Genomic DNA, 17,813 nt, shown 5'->3' with positions numbered 1-17,813 from the left:
CATTTGTAAAGAGAGCTGACTTTGTCCAGAAAGGCAGCTTATAAATATTTAAATAAATAGGTCAACAATTGGAATTGTTGCATTGCAAATAATTATCAAGAGTCCAAGTGAATGTCTGCCAGTATTTACAGACAAGGTTGCTAAAAACAGATGGCTTTTATATGGTTTTATAAAAGCATACTTCTGTATAATGATGGAAGACTTCTTGAATTACACTGATAAAGCATTTGCTGGAATATTGCTTCAGGTTTAGTGATGTCCCTTCTTTGTGTAGCTTTTAATTTTTAATGGGATTACTTTTATTGTGTCAGTTTGGGGAAGATCAGTATAAATATTCTCTTCCCTGGCTCAACCTCAGTCCCCAAGGCTATTTTGAGCCTGGCTAGAAATAGCAGGGGCTGTTCCTTATGGGAGCTGCTATTCAAATGTGTGTCCATACACTGTACAGTACACTGGAAGCATTGAAATGGCTGTGTATTGATGACTGAATATGCTTAAGTTGTGAGTGGAGGGTGCACAGTAGACATAAGTCATGAGTTCTAATTCAACAATGCTGTCAAGAAGAGCCTTTTGGATCTAACCTTATCACACTGCAGTCCTTTCTTTCATGTAGCACTGGACAAGCAACTGCAGCATATTTTCACAGAGTCAGAGCACTGCGTGGCTTAGCACAGCTTAAGGACTTGAAGTGCAGACCTACAAGATCCCTTTTGTTCTTCCAGTTCACAGAGTGATGCATGTCCTAGCTCCCTTTTCTGGCTCCCTAAAACTGAGAGGGGCAGCTCAGGTAGCTGTGTTGTGTTCTTTCCAGCCTGGAGAAGAGAAGCTGAGCATTTGTATGAGCTAAAAGGAGTTTTGTGGAATTGCCTAAGAAAATTAGGATATATCTATGGTGCTCTTTCCAGGAAGGGAAGAGCAGGATGATTCCTAGTCTGGAAGGATTACCAGGTGGAAAGGGACCTGTGTTGAAACAGAGGATGTGGCATAGGGTGAAAATTTGGAAGAGTGTTTTAGACATCTATGTCATATAGTATATGTGATATGCTAGTCCTATGCTGGGTACAGCCAGGGAATAATTTCATCTAGGAACCAAGACAACAGAGTGAGATTAGATTTGCCCTGAACATGTGCAGAGTGCTGTTCTCCCATTTTGCACCTAGTGGATGACTGATGGAAATAGTGAATTTCTAGAAAAGCATGATCCTAGCACCTGTTTTGGCTCAGGTTTTCATAGCTACAAAGCAAGTTACTCTCATGTGTAACTGAGGATAAAAGAGTTAAAGAGATGGGGGGTTGGAGGTACTAAGAAAAGGCAGGATTCTTTAAATCTGAGAGAAAGAATTATGCTTGGTTTTATTCATTATAGAAAACAGAAGACATTACAACAAACTGTTTTTATGTGGACTTGAAAGAATTATCATATTGAAAGATAATGGGGAATTTCCAAGGAAATGCTCAGGTCGCTGTTGAGGAACTCTTCTTCCTGAGACGCCATTTTGGTTGGAGATAATAGGAGGTGTATGTAGTTCAATGCATCTGGAGGGTACCAGGTTAGGGAAGGCTGTAGTAGACAGTTCTGGACTAGATGGGCAAATAGGCTCACCTGGTATAAGGCAGTTTAATATGTTCCTATGAAGGCTGTCTCCTGGACATTCCTAAATAAAGGTTCTGGACACCCTCACATCCAAGAGAGTAGTGATAACAATGGCTGCCACTATCTAGAAGAGGAGTGGGGAACCTCATGCATTCAGAGGCCAAATCTGGCCCTCCTGGAGTCCTAATCTAGCAATCTGGGGTTCTTCAGATTGCCACATCCCCTTCCCCTCAACCACCGGTTGTTTGGTGGTTTCCTGGGTTTTGTGAAGTGTTCTGCCCATTTTAAAAGGTTGAAATGCATCTTCTAAGGGTTAGTTACTGGCAATAAGATATTAAGCTTTAAGCCACAATATGCTGGCAGTGTTTTGTATTTTTCTTTCACCCCTTTTGCCTTCGGCCCTGCCTGCCACTGGAATGTGGCCACCAAAAGCTTCTATGAAATTGAGTTTGGTCCTCAGGCTGAAAGACGTTCCCTAATCCTGATATAGAATGTGACTGAATATACATTTATGCTTAAATTGATTACTATGCAAATCTTGTCATCTTTCATAGTCATTTTGGTGCACATCTTAATAAATTGCATTATTCAGAGAAAACAAAGTGACAAATAAGTACTCTCAACATGGCAGCCACATTGTCACTATCATCTTGTCTGTCTCTTCTGAGATTATTTCTCCAGCAAAATGTGAACTGTTTTCCACATCTATTTTAAGGTGGGAAGCCATTGTTTAGAAATTGTAATTTCTGCATTAGATAACTCAGTTTATCCAGATTGTTTTTGAGGTGATATAGCTAAACTGTAGTTTAAAAAAATGAACAAATTTCACACACAAGAAACAAATGTTAGCTTCCATGATTTTGCCACTTAAGTAAGAAGTAAGTAAGGTGTGAACATGATTGAGGTGTGTAAAATTATGCATGATGTGAAGAAATTGGATAGGCCTCTCTGATAATACTAGAACCCGAGGTCATCCAAGAAAGCCAAATAGTGGGAGATTCAGGACATCCAAAAGAACATACTTCTTCACACAGCACATACTTAAATTAAGAAAATCGCTACCACAAGATTGGTGATGATCACTAATTTAGATGGCTTTAAAAGGGGATTAGACAAATGCATAGAGGATAAGGCTATCAGCAGTTATGATGGCTATATGTTAACCCCCCACGCCCTACCCCATTAAAGCCTCTGGCATGAGCTGAATTCAGTTCTGTTGCCAGGGGCTTGAATCAGGATGAGGGATTTTTTAAAAAAAGTACACTGCATGTGTTAATTGACTTGCCTTAGTGCCAGGATATTTGTGTTATCTGCAGCAACTGTTTTGTGAATGATTACTGTTAATAATGTGATTGGCACTATTTTCTGCATTTAATAAATATCCTTCTAACTTCCCTGTTTACAATTCTAGCCTCATATGCATTTTATAGAAACCTGAAACGTTTGATAATACCTTGTGCATTTAATCAAGTGGATTGTAGTCTATGGAAACATACGCCAAAATAAATTTGTTAGTCATTAAGAACCCACAAGACTCTCAGTTGTTTTCACATGAGGGAAAAGTGCAGAGAAGCTAGTGTGTTCATCTAGGTTTTACAGCATCTGTCCAGAATTTTCCTATGCCAAATCATTTTGACAGGAGTTTCTGTCTGCCGATGATGTCAGCAGATCCTGTGTTACAGGTTTTCTTGGGCCATACTGAAAAACATGTAGTTTGTTGAATGTTTGTGGAGGAAAAAACCAAACACCAGGATGCACAAGGAAGCATATACTGGTGGAATGTGCAGACACCTCCTTACTGTGAATGATGGGGATATCTACAGCTATGCATAATACCAGCATTAAAAAAAGTGCTAACTTTCTAAAAGTAGACATATTTTTAGAATATTTTAAAATCGCTACCCTGTTTAGTGCTTGGTAACTTATACCTTTTACATACAGTGTGTGGCTGTTTGATTTTTGTTTTCTGTGCCTAAATTGATTCAGCAAATTAAAAAAATCCCCTTAAGGAATATTTTTATCTGTTTCAGTTTGTGGAAAAGCTACACTGGACAAATTTTTATCAGTGTAACATATTATTTGACAACTCTGCCTTTGATTCATTAATGTAATATTTACATGGGTAAACCTACATATCTATTTTTGAAGATCATTTACTTTAAGAATGTGATAATTCCTTCAGAAGTGGTCTGGCTTACCTTTTTAAATAGCTGCTTAAATATTTGCTATTGCAGCTTAGCTTTACCACAGCCTTTTCTTTTGTTTACCTGTCCTCCCATGGGCTGTTAAGGTGATAGATAAGGGGATTCCCATTCTATTTTTTTTTTCAAATTGCTTGTGGAGTTGCATTTTCAAGAGTACTAAACTGGATTGGTCTCAACCTAATGGAATTTTAACAGTATGCAAAGAATGACTATAGAGGTTTAGATGGCCTAATAGTCTTGTAAGTCTTGGGAGTATTATATTGTACAAACAATTAGGCACTAGTTAGAAATTAGCATTTAATTTGCAGGATGAATGGTATAGGCTAGAGAGAATCTTTCTAACAAAATGTATGGCAAGGCATGTATATTTATTTATTGACCCTGTATACTGCTGAATATAATAAAATCTCTCAGTGGTTCACAATAAATATTAAAATACATTTAAATACAATATTAAAACACAACATTAAAACACTTCCAACTACAGGAAAAACAATTCATGGAGCAGTATATATTATATTCCATAAATTATATTCCATATATTATATCAGCCATATATTCCATATATATTCCATGTATTATATCAGCCTTCCCCAACCTGATGCTCTCCAAATGTTTTGGACTTCAACTCCCATCAGCCCCAGCCATGCCAGGGGTTAGGGAAGCTGGGAGTCAACTCCTAAACATCTGGGGGATGCTAGGTTGGAAAATGCTGCATTACGTCACTATTATTTCTCCAGCCCCCCAACTTCTCCAGAGTTTCTAAGGTGAATTGGATTCACTGAAGGTGCTTTGATAGTCTGACAGAAGCTGCTGTTATGATCATCTCTGTATGAGTCTCCTAGTTGGTCTTACTATTAACAGTAAATAAATATTTAAGAAGGCTTTGAACTTATGCTTATCCTCATGTCAATGCAATACCATATAAACACCATTATTTTTGTCCAAATGTGTTGGATAGTCCGTAGATTAGTCAAATGGATAATGGTTTGATGTGCTTGCATGCCTTAAAAAGAGATGCAGGCTTAAATGTTTTCTGAATCAGGATTCCATTATTAGTTCAAATTTAAGAATCCATTGGAACTGGGGTGGGTGGGGAATGCCCCTGTTTGCTTTTAAAGTTTCATTACTGCAGTATGCAGATAAAATAATGTTTACAAGAATATGCCTTGCTATTAATAATTTATTTTTATTTATTTATTTATTTATTTATTTACTGCATTTATATCCCGCCTTTTTTCCTCCAAGGAACTCAAGGCAGCGTACATGATCCTCCTTCTTCCTCCATTTTATCCTCACAACAACAACCCTGTGAGGTGGGTTGGGCTGAGAGTCTGTGACTGGCCCAAAGTCACCCAGTGAGCTTCCATGGCCAAGTGGGGACTAGAACCCGGATCTCCCGATTCCCAGTCCAGCACTCTAGCCACTACACCACACTGGCACACTGGTTTTATTAATGTTTATTAATAAAACATACTAGTCTTAGGATTTCAAAGAAAACTGTCGATTTTGAATGAATTTGTTGTATGCCTGCATTTACCCAGGTGAAAAAAGAACACCTTTATAGAAATTTAAACAAAGAATGGGAAAACAAGGGTGGGCATTAATACAATAACCAAACTTCAGTTGATGAGTGTCATTTTTATATACATATCTTCTCTCTTCCTTTTTTTTCATTTTCCAAAACTGAAACTACATAGAAGAAGTTGGTTTACTTTGTGAATAGAGGCTGAATGAAATCCAATTGGAGCTTACTTGAACACTGTTTTGATGTAAGATTCAAAGCTTCTGCAAATTTATTTTATCTTCTACATTTGCTGATCTTCTGCTTGTAAATCCTGTTGAAGGAGAATAAAAATGACTGCTGCCTGATGGGAATTAAATGTCTGAAGTTCAAAGCGGTTTGCACATCAGAGCAAACGTCAATCACATGAACATCTTGCAAGCTAGGCAGGGAGTGAATTTCTCCATGGGGAAGAGATCAAAGTGGGAGTCACAGTTCTGTTTTCTCCCTCGGGATGCAGTTTCGATCAGTTGTTCATTAAAGTGAATCCAGAAGGAAGGGTTTTCATATAATAAAGAAAAAGAAAAGGAGAAAGAAGGAGAGTTGGAGCTGGGAGTGGGAATGGATTTTACTTTCTCTTGAAGCTAAAGTTAAGACTGCATTTTGATCACTGCTAATAGCAAAAACTATTTACCACCAAAAAAACCCTTTTCCAGAGCTATTTGATCTAAAAGGTAAATTTTAGAATTGTTATTAGGGACCATGTTTTGAAACCTGCATGACTCATTTACATTCTGTTTTTCTGTTTGTTTTTTCTAAGATGGAGGAGCTAGTTGAACAACTCCCCTGTTTCTGTCTCAATTATCTGTATACTTTATTTGTCTGGAGATAAAGAGTTCATTTTATGTTTTTTTTAAAACTTATACCTTGATCATTCGGAAACTGTTAAGTATTATTTTAAGTGCTTTTATTGTGTACATTTCAAGGCTGAAAAATAAAACTATACTTGGTAATTGCTTGAACAGTTATTAATCAGAAGCATTAATGACAGCTGATTTAGATTTTAATGAATATGTTAGAAACAACGGCCAAGATGTAGTAAGTCCAATAGGCATGTCCTCCATTCTCTTTCATGAGGAGGTCAGTTCTTGGCCTGCACAGTAGGAAATTTCTACACAGGTAAAGACATGGACTCACTGGGACTTTTGAGTAAACATGGTTGGGATTGAGGTGCAAGTATCATTTCAGTCAATGGGTTCTTATATTTGTGTAATTGCATGCAAGACTGCAACCAAAGTACATGACACTCACTATGCGCAAATCGGTCATTAACATTATGAAATGAGACTTCATTAATTTTCTTAAATTTTCCATATGGGACATTGCAAATTACTTAAGGCAGACTTGAGTATTTTTATAGCTCAGAGTTGAGCAAAAAATGAATTAATCTGGAGGGTTGCTGTATAGAATATTTTATATTCTGTACATTTTATATATTATGAACAGTATATTCTCTATATTTCATAATTTGAATATTCAGTAAAACCATGCATATCTGGTCCTGTCCCAACTACGTCCTTCTATGGCCTAGTTATTATTGCAATGGCATCATAAGCCACTCAATAACTAATCCCCCATGGTCCAAAACTGAATTTCAGTGGTAATTTTTAAAAGGTTGGATTATATGGGGTCTCTCTTGCTACCTCTATGTCCTGTTCTACTACCATGACTTCTACCCCTCCATTTTGCAACTAATACTGGCTTGGGAAGCAACTATATGATGATTTACAGAAGCAATGTAGAGCCCTATGCTTTTGTCCCCTTCTCTCCAGTGATTTTTCTCATACTCTTGAATTGAGCTTTAGGGAATTTAAAGAATTATTTATTACACTCCATGCTTTCCCCTCCCAAGGACTACATTTCCTTGGGGGTAATGTATGTGGGGACACATGCCAGCTGGGGGATAAGCTGGAGCCAAAAAGTGGATGGGGCCACCCATACTTGCCCTTTCACTCTCTCTTGCACACACACTGCCCCATCCATGTGCCTGATCTGGATTTGGACCCCAGCAGGGGGCAAATAAATAATGTTCCCTACCTCTGATGCCTGGATTCCAATTTGTATTTCCCCTCTCTGGACCTGCAATTTCCATTGGAAACACCCGCCCATCTGCCATTGGAGCAAAAAGGAGTCCGCCCCCCCCCCTGCAAATTGCAGGCTGCGGGGTGAGAATCAGGATTGGGAATGCAGTGGAGGTTAAAGTGTCACTATCTCCCCACACACATACCAGGGTTCTGGTCTGTAATAGGCCCCACGCCTGCAATTTGCTGCATTTCTGTGCTGTCTGGGACAGAGAAGAAATCCCTCCTTCTGCAGCCAGCACAGAAGCCAAGGTGGAGGGCCTAGAGCCAGGAAGTAAAGGCCCCAAGGTCCAGTAGGGAATTCTGCAAGGGTTGCATCTGGTATGGTCGCCCACCCCTTCTTTAGAATATTTATACTTTGTTCCATTTTTAATGACATATCATAGAACTTGTGTATTAAAACTGATTAATTTTCTTGCTTAAAACATTGGTTAATACATTTTAGCGAATAGAAACAGACTTCTCAAATACTTCAGATTTCATTGAGTTTTCCATTTATTGATTTCCAAAGGGGTAGCTGCCTTAGTCTGTTGCAGCAAAACAACTAAGAGTGCAATCCTGTGCATGTCTAGACAGAAATTAGTCCTACAGCTCCCATGCTGGCTAGGGAATGCTGGGAGTTGTAAGACTTAACTCTTGTCTTAACGTAACTCTTGATACCGTTGACCACGGTATCCTCCTGGACCGCCTGGAGGGGTTGGGCATTGGAGACACTGTATTGCGGTGGTTCCGGTCCTTCCTCTCCGGCAGGTACCAGAGGGTAGCACTGGGAGAGGAGGTTTCGGACCCGTGGCCACTTACTTGTGGGGTGCCACAGGGTTCCATCCTCTCCCCGATGCTATTTAACATCTATGTGAAGCCGCTGGGGGCTATCATCAGGAGGTTTGGGGTGCAGTGTCATCAATATGCGGATGACACGCAGCTCTACCTCTCATTCAAATCTTCACCAAGGTTGGCCGTAGAATCCCTGTCCAAATGTCTGGAGACGGTGAGTGGCCGGATGGGGAGGAATAAGCTGAAGCTCAACCCTGACAAGACCGAGGTACTTTTGGTGGGAGACAAGAGGAGGCTGGGGGATGTTGACCTGGTGTTGAATGGGGTACGGCTACCCTTGAAAGACCAGGTCCGCAGCCTGGGGGTCATTTTGGACTCCCAGCTGTCCATGGAGGCTCAGGTGTCAGCTGTGAGCCAGACAGCACTGTATCAACTCCATCTGATACGGCGGCTGCGCCCCTTCCTTCCCGACCATCTGCTCCCATCGGTAGTACATGCCCTGGTCTCCTCTCGTTTAGACTACTGTAATGCGCTCTACGTGGGGTTACCCTTGAAGACGGTTCGGAAGCTGCAGCTGGTACAGAACGCGGCGGCTCGCCTGATTAAAGCCGGCGAGATCACATCACTCCAGTGCTGAAGGAGTTGCACTGGTTACCAGTTGTTTTCCGGGCCAAATTCAAGGTGTTGGTTTTGACCTTTAAAACCCTATATGGTTCCGGCCCAGCCTATCTTAAGGAGCGCCTCCAGCAACACCAGACAGGCCGCTTAACAAGATCAGCCTCAGATGGCCTTCTCTCTGTCCCATCAGCCAGGACAGCTAGACTGGTGGGGACGAGGGAGAGGGCCTTCTCTGTGGTGGCCCCCACTCTGTGGAACTCCCTCCCTAGGGAACTCCGTCATGCCCCCTCTTTAATGAGCTTCCGTCGTGCATTAAAAACATGGTTGTTCAGGCAGGCATTTGGGGTGGGTTAGGGTATTTAAAAAAAAAAAATATGGTAAAATTTTACTGTTTTAAATTGTTTTATGGTGGGTTGTACATCGCCCAGAGTGGCTGGGTGACCAGTCAGATGGGCGATTAATAAATTTAATAAATAAATAAATAAATAAATAAATAAATAAATAAATAAATAAATTGTCTAAACAGGCATAGGATTACTCTCCAAGAGTCTCTTTAAGATACCTTAAATACTTAACAGATTTATTCTGGCATAAGCTTTTGTGTGCACTGGATCTGATGAAGATGCATCTGATGAAGTGAACAGTGTCCACAAAAGCTTATGCTAGAATATATTTGTTAGTTACCATGAGACTATTTGTTGCATTTATTTGATGTCTAACTGTTTCACAAGTTCTGAGCTGCCTGCCCATTTGGAAATGACATTGACTAACCCTCCCAGTACTGAAGGCTAATGGTAATGACAAAGGTAACACTCTCTTCTCCTAACATAAGCTCAAGAAAGAGTCCACACTTAAAAAAGACAGAATTAGCATTAAAAAAAATCATCTTGCTATTGTGTTCATTTCAGATTCGATGGAAACTTTAACACTAATGTATCTAGAACCATCAGCTGTGATAGACTGTCTACCACTGTGAATAGCAGAGCATTCAATCCTGGGAGAGATTTAAACTCTGGTAAGTAATGCATCTGTTTTGTGTAAGTTGGTGCTTCTTGCTACAGAGAATTATAGCAAGATTCTTGCAGTGCCATAGCAACTGAGTTTTATCCCTGCCTGAAACTGCTGCATAATTTTTAATGTGAGTTTTAATGGCAGAACAATGATTTCCTACAATAATGGTTTTATCTACATATTTATTCCAACATACCATGTAATAATATGTTGTGGTTTTCTCTGTATCTGTCTGGTCTACCATCAGTGATGTCAGTTCTCAGTAGCGGCAGTCCAAGACGCCTCTTTGATCTTAGAATTCATATAATGTGCAGGTTCTTCTGCAGCAATCAGCATTAACTCTGATGTATGAAGATACTCTGAAGTATTTTGTGTCTTTGATGTGCCATGGAGTTTCTGCGTTGAAAACTGAACCATTTGCGTGACACCTTTTAAAATTGGAGATGTGGTTAGTTCTTAAGTCTGTAACAGTTTCTGCAAGGGACTCAACCTTTGGCCAGTTAATGCAGGCCTTGCTTTTTAGCATGATGTTCAAATGGAAATAAACTCAGCATTAATATTTAAAAAGTGGGAGTGGGGAACACTGTTTGGTTGTTTAATAGTATATTTGGGATTAAACCAAATTGGAGGACATCCAAAATGCCCAATGGAACAAAGAGATGAAGTACCAGGATGTTGAAAAATTATATAGTTTTAGTCCAAGGAGAAGCCCCAAATGTTTCAGCCCTAACTAATAAAAATGGGCCTTCTTCAGCAAGCGTCTGTATTTCTAAAACAGATCTCTGCCTGCAGAGATCTCTGAAAAAGATAGTGAATCCTGTGACTGGTCATAGTATATATGGCAATTTAAAAAATACCACATGGTGGTTTTGATTTAACATTAACCCTACCCCCTTTTTTTCTTTTGCTCAAGCAAAAGGTGAATCAGGGGACAACTGCTGGGCTTTGGAGGTCAAAAATTGAAACTAAGGTGTGTTAGTGTGTCTTATGTGTCTTATGTGTGTGTGTTGGGGTGTCTCTCTTTTCTGTCTTTTGGCTTCCACTGGCACTCGTAGTACTGCTTCTCCACTACTTAGGGTGAAGACAGATGTAATATAAAAAGACTCAAAGCATTTCTTCAGCTGTGCTGTAAGCCCTATCTAATAACAGAACTATCAGATAAGCATCCCGGCAAATCAAATGCTGGTTCAGGCCATCAGTCTTGCTCTTATTCCATCATCATTTGCTGCCAACTCTGCTGCCATCTCTTCCTCTAGTTGAAGAAAATTAACGAAGTAATTCCCTGCAACAGGGAGCCTGACGTGGAAGCAGCACAGCCACCTCCTCTGTCAGGCCCTTGACTTTGGATTGTTTTTCCATCACCACCAGCAGGAGGATAAGGAGGTGATGCCAGTGGTAGTGCGGGTAAGAGCAGAGGTTGGGGAGGGGCAGGCTTGGTGAGCTTGAACCACTGTTCAGTTTGCTAGTATGCCCATCTGTCAGTTCCACTGGGAAACTAGAAAGGAAGTACCCAGAGTCCTGTTCTTATTTTCTGTTTGTCTTCACCCTTTCTTGCGTTGACTGTTGTAGGTGTAGGTTCTCAACAATCTGCTACCCCTACAACTTTCTTCCCACCTCAGTTCTGACCAGTTGCTTTGCTGCTGGTAAATCTATGCTGTCAATGGAGAGCCAATGCTGCTATTCCTTCCATCTTAAGTTATATCTTATTCTCCTGTTGTGAGGTAGGTTACAGATGATTCCTAGGAGGTCCTTGCTGTTTTGCAGCTTAGAAATGGAAAGCTGGTTGGATGTTAATTAACAGAAAAGGGAAATGTGGTGAGGGGGACAGGTTGGTGTGTTTTTTTATTTTTAGAGATGTGTGATTTGTCTGTGGGCAATGGGATTTTCCATTGACAACAAATAGTTACTATTTTAAGAATCTTTCAGCTTAAACCATAAATTATATATGTTAATACACTGGTTCACAAAAAGCAACCAAACCACTTCCAGACTTTAAATTCAGGCCCCTAATGTTCTTTAGGGGATTACAGAAAAGCATGTTTTAATGAAATATCAAATGTAGTCATTATTCTTGTATGTACATGTATTATTCTCCTATACACTTTTGCTTATAAGTGGGGAGGGTTATACATAGGAACTCACTTTTTTCTATTTGATGACAGTTGGAATATGATCCTTTGCACTCTCTATCTGAAGGGAAATCCACCCCAAATTAAGGTAAACGATTAAAAAACCACTAAGCATTACTGATCTGTTTCATTAAGGGACCAATCTGTAGAAACCCTTGTTTAACCATTGAATAATGTAGTCTCTTTACAAACAGACCGATTGTCCCTGAAATTTAAACAGGCTTGCACAATTGATTGCAGCCTCAATACCTTTCTTTCTTATCTTTAGAAATGTCTGATTCCCCCCCCCCCCCCCTTGGCTAGTTAGTTCATTCTGCCTTCCCTTGGGAGAGCTGCCAATTTTGCCATAAACCTGTGCTTATTTTTCTATGACCACAACGTACAATCTTCTGTGAGATAAGCAGGGACTACTTCAGCTGAAAAAATAAGCTTCTCCCCTCCCTCAGGTGCACTTTTATTTTTCATCTACTAAAGCTTCAAGAATTCCCCACAGAGATGTCTTATTTCTTCCTTGCTACAAACCCTAAGAGATGTGCTTTGGGGGGCTCTATTTTTCCTCATTCCAAGCCTTTTAATCTCTTAAATGCTTTCCTGTACTTTAATATCCTCTCATGTCTATAGCAAAACTAGTTTGGGGACCAGTCCCATACTCACAAGAAACTGACAAAAGGTGTTGCAAGATAACTGCCTTTCATCTTAAAGCTACATTTGTCAAGCTGCTTTTTAGTTCAAGAATCACACACTAATTGGTGCCAGTATAAAACTGTGCTGAACTTTTCAGTTGTAATTTTATGCTAGGTGTTATGTGAGGCTTGCTGAGATGCCACTTGTATGGACATCCTAGCATTTAGGTTAAGTAAGCAGATCTCTCCTGTTTCTGGCATCTCATATTTTACAGAAATATTGTCTCTTCATGTAAATCTGTCCAAGATAATATATAATGAGTGTCTTCTAATGATATTGGTTCAGTAAAACATACCATAGTATTAATTAGACATGATATAGGGCAGGATACAAATGTTTTAAAATAAATAAATAAATAAATAAATGGGTTGGTTGGGCCACGTGGCAGCAAGTAAGCATACTGCCTCCTGCATACTTGCGCTTCTGCTTTGCATGTGGTTTCAGAAACAACCCAGGAACATCCCATTCCGGGGTTGTTTGATGCAGTGTGCGAACCTGGAACTCTGAGTTGTTGAGGGACAAACAACCCAGAGCCTGAACCCATGGTTTGTTCTTGGATTCATACTCTGGCTCGCTTGTCCCTCAACAATCCAGAATTCTGGGTTTGCTTGTCACATCAAATAACTCAGTGGGTTGTTTATGAAAGCTGATGCAAACCGGAAGTGGCAAGTGTGTGGGAAGCAGTGTGCTCCTCACTCACTCCAGTGCAGCCCCACCAATTCATGGGTTAAACAGTCCATGAATTGGTCAGTAGCACTGTTCATTAGGGTCTGTGTCCTGGCATTGCAAATTGAGGTCATTCCTTTAAGTGTAGGCCATCTGGCAGTCTAGCTAGAGGCTTGGATGTGAACATTTTAAGAGATAAATACGGATGGTGCATAACTTTGGTGAAGTGCTGTCAGAACCATGGAAGGAAGATAAAGGTTTACAAAATCCTATATAAAAATGCTACTAGTTCTTGCTGAGTACAAATTACCCGAAAGGCGTGAAGGACATAACAGAAGGAGAACCTTTTGTGAAGAGAGACTTATAAAACTTCAAAGGCAATGTGAAAATGATAACGTTTAGCACTTATGGATAACACTTGCAAGATATAAAGCATATTGGAATCATTAACTAATTAATCTTCAAAGTATAATTTAAGCGTGTACTAAAAATGGAACATAATTATTCATTATTCAACAGTTACTTTAATAAGTCCAACTTGGGTATTACAGTTGAGTGCCTTAGGCTGGAGGGAGAGCAGCACCTTGACAATTCTCTGCTGAAGTCAAAAATAGATTGGTTCTCAAGAGAGTAGACCCTGTACCAGTAGCAGTAACAACAACTTTGCACTGTAGAGTTCCTATGCAGAGTGCACATGATCATTTTACAGGACCAGAATATTTTTTTCCTTTCTAATATTTTGACAGACTTTAACTCATTTTAAGAATTAAGCAGTGTTGGGGTGGCTTTTAGGTGTGTTTTTAAAAAAACAAAAACCACAAGGGAAAAGCACTGAATGCAGCAAATAATCAGGCAGAAATGGTTCTCAGAAGTGCCATGTTTATTAAGGCCTGATACATTGAATGCCTTTGAGGAAGGAAATGCTGTTTTCTGAAGGGCTGGGCCTTAATAAATTTAGGGTGCAATCCTATGCATGTTTACATAGTACAATCTAATTGCAATTTGGTCACATTGCTGCCTGCTATAACACCAGGTTACATCAGTTTTGCTGACAGGTAAAAACAACCAGTGTCCAAACTCAAATCAAACTTTGTTCTCGCCTTATAGTTTGTAGGTTAGTACAGTTGTCTTTTCATTTTCAGGTTTTCGGGGGGGGGGGGGAATCCTGTATATTTTTTTAAATAATTCATGTGAATCCAACAAAGCTACATGGGTCATTGAGGGCAGGGAGGATTCAAATTGGTTCTCTGAGTAATCTGATTCCTGCAAGCTAACTTGTACCTAGCTTCAGATTACACTGCTTTTCTGTGCAGCTCCATTGCAGAAGCAGACATCATTGATGGTGTAGTTTGCATGTCTGACAGCAGTAATATTGGCCTAGGCCTAGGGTCTCCAACATGGAGAGGGGCCGTGGCTCAGTGGTAGAGTATATGCTTTGATGCAGAACGTCCCAGGTTTAATCACCAGCAGCTCCAGATAGGGCCAGAAAAATCCCTGCCTGAAACTATGGAGAGCCGCTGCCAGTCAGTGTCAACACTACTGGGCTAGATGGACTAACGGCCTGACTCAGTATAAGGCAGTTTCTGTGTTCCTTACGGGGTATCCGTGGATACCACCTTGGTTCCTGCCAGGTTCTCTGCTGTTTTTGTTTTGTTTATTATTTTAAAATATTGTTTAATTTAAAAACCTAGAAGGCTGGTTTGGAAACATGACAGTGATGCCAAGTAATCACTGACTAGAGGGCTGTGCTTGCTGCCCTCGTTCTCAGAGGGCAAACACTTCCACCCTTGTTCTCAGTTCCCCAAAAATCACTGAAAGGAAGAGGTGCTTTTCACAGAGGGCCAAGTGTTCACAAATAGCAGCTTCAGAGGCAGCGCCGACTAGGGGGGAGCTTGGATTTCCGGGAACCAACCTCGGAGCACAGGCTCCGAGGTTGGTTCCCGGAACAGAGCATATCCTATGGCCCGCTAGACAGAGTCTAGCAGCCAGAGGATTGCTCCATTAGTTTACTTGTATTTAGTAAACAACAAAGCTAAACAGTGCCCCATGTTAATTTCTTTGTCCCAGTACTCCACAGGTATTTTACCTGAAATATTTGAGGGGGGAAAGTCAAAGCACACTGAGGCGTCAATCTTAGATACATTTACCTGGGAGTAGGTCCCGTTGAACTCAGTTGAGCTTACTTCTGTGTAGCCATGCATAGGATTGCATTGCAGGTATTATTTAAATATTATATTATGTAGACATTTTTAGTGGAATACTTGTAAACATTGGAAAACAATAGCGTATGCTTCCCTTATATTGTTTACATTTAAGGAAAAAAGAAAGGTACTGAAAACTATTGAAATAATAAATTTTGGCAACCCAAACAATTGTATATGATATACTGTCAACAAATCATCTATTTCCACACAGTTAATCTCTTTTCCACTGAGGTTGTTTGGCACCTCCAGTTTTACTGTTACTACTTACTAGTTCCGTTTCACACTGGGACATATTGTCAGGGTGGAAACTGAGCCCATAGAGCCCCAGAGCAGTTCTGATTCTGAGGAGGAACAGCAATCCGTGAGAGAGGAGCTCACTCATCTCTCACAAGCACAGCAGCTGGCAGAGATTCCTCCTGCCAGCATTCCTGGGATAGATAGTGACCCTGGCAGTGAGAGAGCACTGGAGGGGGGCTTGCTGGACACTTGGTGCAGACACAGGGAGTGACGACAGATGGAGGGCGCGGAAAGGAGGCGTAGTGCTGTTTGGCACGCAAACAACGGTCGCGTCCCAAGGACCCAAGGGGAAGAAGGAGGATCTCTCCCTAGCCCATAAGTTCAGGGTCTTCTCGTGGTTCTCCTTCAAATGAGGACCAACTGCCTTACCTGGAGCTTAGGCTACTGTGCTATCTTTCCCCAGTGCTGTTCCTTGCTTTGTCGCTAGTGATTAGTATCTGAAAGAGTCATAAAGGAATAAAGTCTCGGAAAGAATCCTCGTCATCTGTGTCCTGAGTTGGCTATTGGTGGGGACTACAAGAGGCAGCTAGGGCGCTCCTGACACATATATGTATTTCAATGACATATATGTATTCTTTCACATAACGGGATAATTATCTGAAAAATATCGATTACACATCTGAAACTGCCAAGCTTGCCTAATATTGTATTTAAGCCAGGTATCAATTCATTGTTATTAATGAATTTATGAAATGGAGAAATTTCCCACAGAAAAATAAAGCACTGGAAAAATGTTCCAAAAACATTTCCAGAGCACATCAGTGACAGAGAGGAAGGTGCCTGGACACTGCTGCCAGATCCTCTGGTTTGAAGCAGCTACTGCCTTATAGTAATATGGCTTAGTATTACATGTTCCTGAGTAGTTAATGCTGTCACAGGAGCAGAAAATCACTAGACCCTATTCTTTGTGAACAACAAATTACTAATGTACCTATTAGACATATTTCAGCACAGGCAACATGCATGTGGACACAAGCAGGCTTACCCATCATCAGCTTGATGACATCACAGTGATGTCATGTAATCATTCAAATTTGGCTACATGATTCCATCACAAAGCCAATTCAGACTGAGGGTGAACTGTGGATCAACAGGATTCCTGGAACTGTGTCATGTACACATGGGGTTTCTGCTGTTGGGCCACTGCATCTAGCAATCAGGGCTACATGTATAGTTTCTCTCTGTTAGCCTAGAATCATAGTATAGTATGGTTGGAAGGGGCCTACAAGACCGTCGAGTCCAACCCCATGCTCAATGCAGGAATCTAAGTCAAAGCATCCCTGTCAGATGACTGTCCAGCTTCATCTTGAATGCCTCTAGTGTGGGAGAGCCCACTACCTCCCTGGTTATTGGTTCCGTTGTCGTATTGCTCTAACAGTCAGGAAGTTTTTCCTGATGTTCAGCCAGAATCTGGCTTCTTCTAACTTGAGCCCATTATTCCGTGTCCTGCACTCTGGGATGATCAAGAAGAGATCCTGGCCTTCCTCTCTGTGACAACCTTTCAAGTCCTTGAAGAGCGCTATCTTATCTCCCCTCAGTCTTCTCTTCACTTGGTAACAGTCTGTGAGTCCAGGGACAAAATGCAGCATCCACCCAGAAGATAATCATTCTTTCAGAGCTGGCAATGCCAACTGTTTGGTGGAAGTGTGCATGCATGTATTTCTGGATCATAGTCTTTATGGTATTCTGTTTGTATTTATTTATTAGATTTGTATACTGCTCAAATGGCAAATGCCCTCGGGGCACCTTATAATCATACAATCAAACAACAACAACACAGCAAATAAAGAAATAAGAACATTAATAAAATAGTATATCAAAATAATGTAATATTAAAAATATTAAATGTTAATGATTGCATTTTAAAAACTGGTACCTGATATTCCTAAGATTCCTTTGAGAAACTCATGGAAATTGTGTTAGAGGCCATTTGGCACACTTTATCCTTTTTTAAAAGTATAATATCTGTTCAATATTAATTTTGATT

At 40.4% G+C, this 17,813-nt stretch overlaps 1 protein-coding gene across 2 annotated transcripts in view; it reads left to right on the top strand.

Moving 5' to 3' along the window:
* Nucleotides 1-17,813, top strand: part of CACHD1 (cache domain containing 1) — a 175,967-nt gene that overhangs the window by 95,932 nt on the left and 62,222 nt on the right. For both annotated transcript variants that reach the window (XM_084848253.1, XM_084848254.1), the window contains exon 4: nt 9,744-9,850. In XM_084848253.1, coding sequence (XP_084704379.1) covers nt 9,744-9,850 — 107 coding nt within the window. The remainder of the gene's footprint in view (nt 1-9,743; nt 9,851-17,813) is intronic.

This window comes from Heloderma suspectum, chromosome 4, assembly GCF_057233095.1.
Source record: "Heloderma suspectum isolate Gila_16-S chromosome 4, 16-S_ref, whole genome shotgun sequence".
Lineage (NCBI taxonomy): Eukaryota > Metazoa > Chordata > Lepidosauria > Squamata > Helodermatidae > Heloderma > Heloderma suspectum.
This window is presented reverse-complemented; position numbering and strand designations above follow the sequence as displayed.